Source organism: Austrofundulus limnaeus, unplaced genomic scaffold (assembly GCF_001266775.1).
Source record: "Austrofundulus limnaeus strain Quisiro unplaced genomic scaffold, Austrofundulus_limnaeus-1.0 Scaffold370, whole genome shotgun sequence".
NCBI classification, from domain to species: Eukaryota; Metazoa; Chordata; class Actinopteri; order Cyprinodontiformes; family Rivulidae; genus Austrofundulus; species Austrofundulus limnaeus.
Genome location: NW_013952772.1, coordinates 213,494 through 221,967, shown reverse-complemented (window position 1 = coordinate 221,967; position 8,474 = coordinate 213,494). Strand labels below are relative to the sequence as shown.

The 8,474-nt window shown below is 36.7% G+C and overlaps 1 protein-coding gene across 1 annotated transcript in view; it reads left to right on the top strand.

The window, feature by feature from the left end:
• Window positions 1-8,474, top strand: part of smg5 (SMG5 nonsense mediated mRNA decay factor) — a gene marked incomplete at its 5' end in the record, with an annotated part of 29,039 nt that overhangs the window by 3,486 nt on the left and 17,079 nt on the right. The window contains 9 exon segments of the mRNA XM_014023446.1: window positions 75-198; window positions 2,767-2,923; window positions 3,223-3,312; window positions 3,653-3,742; window positions 5,255-5,333; window positions 5,421-5,546; window positions 5,964-6,032; window positions 7,643-7,872; window positions 7,946-8,083. Of these exon segments, the coding sequence (XP_013878900.1) occupies window positions 75-198; window positions 2,767-2,923; window positions 3,223-3,312; window positions 3,653-3,742; window positions 5,255-5,333; window positions 5,421-5,546; window positions 5,964-6,032; window positions 7,643-7,872; window positions 7,946-8,083 (1,103 nt within the window).

Below are 8,474 nucleotides of genomic sequence, written 5' to 3'. Positions count from 1 at the left end.
GTGTGTGTGTGTGTGTGTGTGTGTGTGTGTGTGTGTGTGTGTGTGTGTGTGTGTTTGTTTGTTTGTTTGTTTAGGCTGAGGGAGCTTTGTGTGAAACTGATGTTTCTTCATCCTGTCGACTACGGCCGTAAGGCTGAGGAGCTGCTCTGGAGGAAGGTTTACTATGAGGTCATCCAGGTTATCAAGACAAACAAGAAGGTAAGAAAACCAACAAGAAGCCCACCTGCTGTGGAAGATGTCTCTGTGGATGTGTCAATCACTTTGTCGTGTGTGGTCTTACACTGAGGTTTCTGCCTGAAGCTCAGTTCTGCTGATCACATAACTACACAATAAATAGGTGATCACACAGGAACTGAGACCTAACGTAGTGTTTTTAGTATTTTTCCCTGATGAGAAGGGGTTATTGGCAGTAGTTTTTATGTCATGAATGGATTAATACCAGAATCTGAAGAATAAGAATTGTGAGGTTGTAAGTCGTGATAATAAAACGACAACAAAATCTAAAATAACACATTCTGCTTCCTGTTTACCACAAATAATATTCTGACATCTCTGACTTACCAAATTTTTAAACCACTGTATTTTTCGGACTATAAGCCGCGACTTTTTCCCTGAACTTTGAACCATGCAGCTTATAGTCCGGTGCGGCTTATATGTGGATTTTTTTCTTCAGCCACCAGGGGGCTCTTACGCTCCATTTGCTTCAACCACTCGCTTCAAAAAAAGAAGAAGAAAAAAGAAAAAAGCGATCGCTTCCAGAGCCGACTGTTGACCAGGAAGCAGCGATTTAAAGATAGTCAATGGCCAAAAACTCATAAAAGGGGATAAAACAGACATTTTTCATGGTGGAATCTGACTGATAAAAACTTTGGAGCTTAATCCAGGACCAGTTTGTGGATAAACGTCGAGTGAAGAGCTGCTGACATTTTTTTTTTGGCATTGCACTCCCCGGGGAAGGAATCCCATGAAGTGACGTATGCTGGAGCGGAAGGGCTTTCCCAGCAGCTGACTAACGGGGATAAATCATTCACAAAAACTGGCCGAATGCGAAGAGTGACATTTCCTGATGTCTGCCAGTGGATTCTAACAGCGTGGAGCAGGGTGAATGAGTCCACCATCACCAATGGGTTCCGAAAGGCTGGACTGCTACGTGAAGCGGGCACCACAGCTTCAGAGCCAGCCCGGGAGGACAGCGACACAGAAACTGAACAGATACCGCTGTGTGACGCAGCTTTTCTCAGCTTGTTTAACTCCGACACTGAACAGATACCGCTGTGTGACGCAGCTTTTCTCAGCTTGTTTAACTCCGACACTGAAGAGGAGGACTTCGATGGTTTCAGTGCGCCGGAGGACAATGAGACGTTTTGTTGGACCAGAAACTGTTAAAGAAAACTACCAAAATAGGGTCAGTTAAATGAACCATATTCCTCCGAACTTTACCAGTAATTTCTAAAGGTTTGCTTTTTTTGTTTTAATTCCAGACCTCTCGCCTTTTTTTTCCGAGAGTTTATTATTATTATTGTTATTATTATTATTATTATTATTAGTACCGGTGAACTTGCCAACCTTTTTCTTAAAAATAAATGTGATGTTGAATTCACTTTTTTGACCACAATTTTGGGTGTACTGTTTTGTTTTTGTTTTAACTGATGGGCGGGTGGGGGGTGCGGTGCGGCTTATAGTCCGAAAAATAAGGTAATTTTATTTTCACTTTCGTAGTTATATCTTCAACTGCTTGTAATTTTAACTGTCTTGAGTGTTCATAGAAATGGTTTTTACCAGTTTGTAGCCAAGGTTCTGACATTTCAGTAGATACCAAACATGTCTCTGTTGAACTAAAAGAACTCAGTAATTAAAGTAGAAATCCAGGGGTTTCCTGTTGAATAGCCCTGATGTACACTGATTACTGCTGGTCTAATGTAGTTTAATCATGACTGAAGCTTTTGTGTAGTTTTCAGCTGAATGTTTTGTTTATGTTGAATGTGGGCCTGCATTTCAGATTTATTTCAATATATCAGAAAATGTTATTTAATTTTGCTGTGAACGTTTCACTACAGGGTTCCTGCAGATCCTTAAAAAGTCTTAAACGGCGTTGAATTCATCGATCCAAAAATAAGGCTTTAATTAGCCTTAAAATGTCTTCAATCAATCTTTCAGAAGCCTTAAAATGTTAACATATTGTAATTAGGGTGATTGTAATTCATCTAAAATATTAAAATAATTGGTAACAATTATTTTTATTACTATTTACATGCAGACATTCCTATTTGACATCACTTCCTGTTATTTCACATGCAAATATCTCAACAGCTGTCCATCTGAGCAATGTGAAATTTGTTTTGTAATATGTTAATAATGTTGTCATTTCAAAAACGCATTAACTGTTCTTACAAAAGTTGATGTCACAGGCACTTTAAGGTTTTATCTACAGCAAATTGCAGTTAAAACCCCACTGTGGGTCCTAAAACTCCAAATTTTGGGTCATTAAACTGAATGCTAAGAAAGTTTTTGCTATATTTGAAGAAAAAGCAGTTGGATCTGGATAAAAACTATTGGTCTATTATCAATATTTGAATACTTCAACCAAAAATACTTTGCTTCATGACTTTCTGCTACAGTTTTATTTATTTATTTTTGTCATTTTTGTGTTTTATTATGAAATTGGTCTTAAATGTAATTTTAGTAGGCATTAAAAAGTCTTAAATTGAGCTTTCTTTAAACTGTAGGAACCCTGTTCTAAAGTCTTGTTTTCTGTCTGTTTGGCAGCACATCCACAGTCGCAGCGCTCTGGAGTGTGCCTACAGGACCCACCTGATCGCTGGAGTGGGTTTTTACCAACACCTGCTGCTCTACATTCAGTCACATTACCAGCTGGAGCTGCAGGACTGCATCGACTGGACCCACGTCACAGATCCGCTCATCGGTTAGCTGTGAAATACACACACACTCTCACACAAACACACACACACTCTCACACAAACACACACACACTCTCACACAAACACACACACACACACAGAGGGAGATGATAAAGCTGCGTTATGACTTTAATGGTTATCAGAGAGTTCCCTGCTTCTTCTCTTCACAGCACCACTAGTTGTGACAGAAACCTTTATCAAGGCATCAGTTTGACTGTTTCCTGGAATATATTTTAATGATAAATAATTTTAGTTGAATGCATCTGCTAAATGTTAGAAAACTAACTGGAGCTGTTCCTCTCAGGCCGAAAGAAACCCGTGTCAGCCTCCCCCAAGGAGATGGAGTGGGCGCAGATGGCCTGTCATCGCTGTCTGGTCTACCTTGGAGATCTGGGTAATAATATGTTATTAGAATATGTAATTAATGCATCTTTCTCCCAGGCTTGTAGAGGTGTGAGCGGCGTTCAGTGTGGGGAGAAATTTGGCGCAGTCTTCTGGAATAACTGGGAACAGACTGTTTGTTTAGACTTTATAAGATAAGAACACACTGGTATTTCAGTTAATGCTTCATTTAATCAATAACATGATAATAAACATGATTTCTGTTTGACTTTAGTTAATTTTGTAGAAATATCTGCTTTAATTTGTTCACAGTTCCTGAAACAACATGTAGTTTCACAGGATAATTATGTACATTTATTTTTTTGTGTTTTGGTGATTGTAATGTGTTTCAGCTCGTTACCAAAATGAACTCGCTGGAGTTGAGACTGAGCAGCTGGCAGAGAGGTTTTACCATCAAGCCCTGTCTGTCATGCCACATGTTGGTGAGTGACCTCACTTTCATGTCTTTATTAAACACAAACATTTTGTGGTAAATTGAACAGCTCAAACTTCAAATTGGTTTTAGTATTAAGGTGAAGGATGTGTTACTGTTGTGTCTTCAGTTACTCAGACAAAAATTAGGTAGGTATGTATGTATGTGTGTGTATATACTGTATATACACACACACACACACACACACAGATACATAGAATTTAACTACATAAATTCAATGTACAACAAGAATACGAATCATAAATGAAATGAAAGAAGAAGAAAAAATCTTAAATCTGCCCCTTTTTCTCAAATAAATTCAATCAAAAATAATCAAATGACAAAAACAAAAAACATACAAAAAAGAAAAACAATAAAGCTTTAACACCTTGAGCATCAATTCTTACATTATACATTTACATATGTGGCCCATCATATTGAAATGAGGATTGAGTCCAATTTGGTCAAAATGACCTAATTACATTTTCAGATTCTTGGCTTTAAAAGCTACATTTTGATACCTGGATCATTCTGATATCATTAAATCCATATATATGACTTAATTTGTCTTGTTGGTTACAATAATGCATAAATATTTGGTCTGAATCCTAATTTTATCTCATTTTATTGAGGAATTTTTGATGTCCTTATAAAGAGGAAACCTCAAATTATATTTGTATATTGAGATTTCCCAGCTGAAAAGAAACAAAACTTTGCTAACTCACAGGGAAAATCTCAAAATCTTAAGGAGTTTTTCCTCAAAATCAGTTTTTTTTTGTTGCTACTGCTCAAAAAAGTGCTTCAAATTTTTGTTTTATGATTAAATTTCAGACAGTTCATTCAAATGATACATTATATTTTGACAAAATGTAATTTTTGTTAACAATTTAGTCAGAACACTATATTTGCCTATTTCTCCTTATACCACTTTTGGACTTAATCCTCGTTTCGATGTGATGGCTCACATATTTCACCAACAAACCTTTATCATTCTCTTAAATATACACATTGATCTGGCATTTTTTAACACCATCCTCCAGATTATTACATAATCTTATACCCTGGACTGAAGTAGTCCGTTCCTTTAAACTGGTTTTGATTTTAGATTTAACAAACATCTCTATTGCTAGCTTCACTATGCTCAGATATCACTTCTAAAATTTATTATGTTTTTTTTTTTGTCATGCAATACTTGTTAAATATTTTGTTATTTAGGTATCAGATGTAGGAATACCCAGTTTTGAACTGAAGTTTAGGATGCACCAAATCATTGCAGGCTTGTTTTATTTCTGCTTTTTTAACAGCAATGATTTAAGTAACTGACTCTACATCAAACATAAACACTTTCTGAAACTTATGACTCATACAAGACAACCCACGAGTTTCTCTTTAACAGCCAGAGGTCATAATAATCTGCTTATTGATGTTAAATTTCATTTACAGATCTGGGGATGTGGATGTTGGCTGATAATTCTCATCAATAATAAATCTGAACTTTATTTTTTCAACCACATTTCATCAGGAATGCCTTTTAACCAACTGGGAACGCTGGCTGGGAGCAAATTCTACAACGTTGAAGCAACATATTACTATTTACGCTGGTGAGAGATGTCAACATGCAGCTGTTCACCAAGTCACAAGTTGATCAGTTCTTAGAAAATAATTTAAAAAAGTCATCTTTTGTTCAGCATCCAATCAGATATTCCTTTTGAGGGGGCCTATGGCAACCTGAAGCGCCTGTTTGACAAAGCTGCTAAGATGTACCACCAAGTGAAGAAGCAGGAAATGAAGAAGCTGTCTCCGTCTCGACAGAGGTGAGGAGGAGCCGCTGCAGGAAGTCAGGCTGCTCTTACAGCTGATCTTACGAGCTTTTTAAAACTCCAAATAATACGAGTGAATGGTATTTTCTTCTTGGTTGTGAAGCTTTAGTTAAAGTATTTTTAGTAAATGAACATGTTTGCTACCAACTGTCAGATCTTTCTGTAAATAAAATTAGATGATTGAATAAAGAGGAAATAAATCCTTTTAGAAAGACATGCTTTGTGCTCCCTGAAGTTTGTATTAAATTAACATTTTATTTTTTTGCACAAGTTGTTCTTTTCTCATTTAAAATGCTTTTTAAAGAATATTCTACCAGTTTGTTTCCACATGAAAGCCCAAAATAAGCCTTTTAATTGGGTGAAGTTTATATAAAGTTCTGTTTTCTCTAACTTGTTTTGATTTTTGTGCAGATCCAAAGACATTAAACGCCTCCTGGTGAGCTTCATGTACCTTCAGAGCCTGCTGCAGCCCAAGAACAGGTAAACTGCTCAGGTTTCCTCCACTCTTTGGTACCTTTGACATTTGAATCGACTCAGTACCAATATCTGGTACCTGGGAATCTGTACCAGTACTCAACGGTACCAATTTTCAGTGTTTTGTGTGTTTTTTTTTTTAATAATAAACTTTTTTTTATTTAACATATTTTTCAATATATAAAATTAACAAATATCAAGACAACATCCAACTCTTTGTATTGTAACATCAGTTGTGTAACTTATTTCTTTAAAGTGCAAACTGTTGAAAACAACAAGACTGTTTTGTCTTATTACACAAAATAAAATCCAGCTCCACGTGTTTCTATTGATGTCATTTCCCCGCTAGAAAACTGTGTGATGGAGGTCCATGGAAGGCAAATAAGTTTAAATCAAATAAGCAAAAGCGGATGGAGTTAAAATAAATAAAAGGTATTCAAGCTAAGTTATGAGCATCCAAAACACGTCCAACACTTCAAGTTAGCTGCTTGTGCTCTTTAGGTCAGACGTGTTCAGACTGTCAGGAAGCTCCTCTGTTGTTTTCCTCTGCTGGTCTCTGTTTAATGGTGGATGAAATAAATAAAGTGGTGGTACTAAACAAAAGTAAATAATGAGATGAGATCCTAATTAAAGTGTGCACAAATTGTTGCTGTTTGTACGGTTTATGTTTATGACATATTTAATGTGAAATTCAATTCTAAAACTTGAATTTTACARAAGGATAACTTTATTAATGTCAGATTCTATGATTTAGACATAAATAATGTTTTTTTTATCTTGGTAAATACCTTTTTTAATATCTTGCAAAAATAATTTAATGCTCTTCTGAACCACAGCAATATTAGTGAAATAACAGCCTTTATTTTTTTTTATTTCTGTAGCTATTTATTTGTTAAATAAATTTTCAGTCACTTTTTAGGTTAACAAAAAAATCGTGATATTAATCGTGATCGGTCAATATAAAAAAATTAATTTTGATTTTTTTTTTTTTTTTTTGCCATATCGCCCAGCCCCACTTTCAGACCGGACTCTGTTTACTAAACCAGCGGCTGCTGACATCATTACACTCTTTATGGTAAATAGTAAATGGGTGTGCTCAGGACAAGCATGGAAAATCTCCCACTCTTACGCCAATACAGTCAAAATGATGCATTTAGGTACCAAAACATGGTACCTTTTGATTTTACGTGAATAGGTTCTCGGTAGTACCAACAGAATTCGGCCAGTACTTATAAAAGTATATAATTTGGTACCCATCCCTTTAGTTCATTGATCTTCAACATTTAATGTAATGCATGGAGGGGGGGGTTCAGTGTTACTTAAAAACATAGTTGATAAAGTCAGTAAAAAACAGGTTTTGTGGAATTTTTCTATTTTTTAAAGTTTTTTCATACCTTCTATTTTTGTTTTTAATTCAAAAGCTGCATAAATGAATTAAAACGTTGGTATTTTGCTGTCAGTGTGCACAGGATTGTAAAGGTTTGCAGAGACTTGGCGGATCCGATTATCTCTGACTGTAAAGGCCCAGACCCAACATGGGGAGTGTGAACATGGTGCAACTCATAGCTTATTTGACCTTAATTCTTCATCTTCGTTGTTTTGTTTCCTGTTTGAAGTCTGATGGAGACGGAGCTGACGTCGCTCTGCCAGTCGGTGCTGGAGGACTTCAACCTCGTGCTCTTTTACCTTCCTCCTCCAACACAAGGAGGTGCTCACCACTGCCCCAGCGAGGAAGAGGAGGAGCAGCAGCAGCACACCGACAGCTCCTGTCCTGTTCTGCCCGACATCCTCATCTTCAAGATGGTCGTCACGTGTCTGATGGTGGTGCACAGTCTGAAGAGGGGAGGTTGGTGTTCTGCTGTTTGTGTTGAACACTTAACAAGAAGGTGAACGTAAACACAAATGTGTGGTTTCTTTAGGATCAAAGCAGTACAGTGCATCCATAGCCTTCACCCTGGCTCTGTTCTCCCACCTTGTGAACCACGTGAACATCCGGCTGCAGGCTGAGCTGGAGGAAGGAGAGAGCCAGGTTCCTCCCCTTCACACTGATGCTGCAGGTGAGATCAAAGAAATACCTTTAAATAAAATAGAGCAGGTTAATAAGGGATCAATCTTGTGCCAGCAGGAAGTGAATTTGAATTGCTCAGATTGAATCTGAATGTGCATAATTTGAATTTGAATGCATTGGTTTGAAAGTAAATTGAAACTGAATTTAAAGTTTTAAATTTGAATTAATTTGCTTTGAAACTGTATTTTGGTTTATTAAAAATTCAGTTTGACTACTTTCACTTTCAGTTCCATCATTCAGATTTTTGTGTCACATCCTGGTCCTTGAGAAAGCCAGGCAGAGTAATCAAACACAGATCCACAGATTTATGGGTGTTTTCAGACCAGGAAAGTCCTTTGGTCCAATTGTTTGGTCCGGACCAAAAATGGACTTTATTTTTT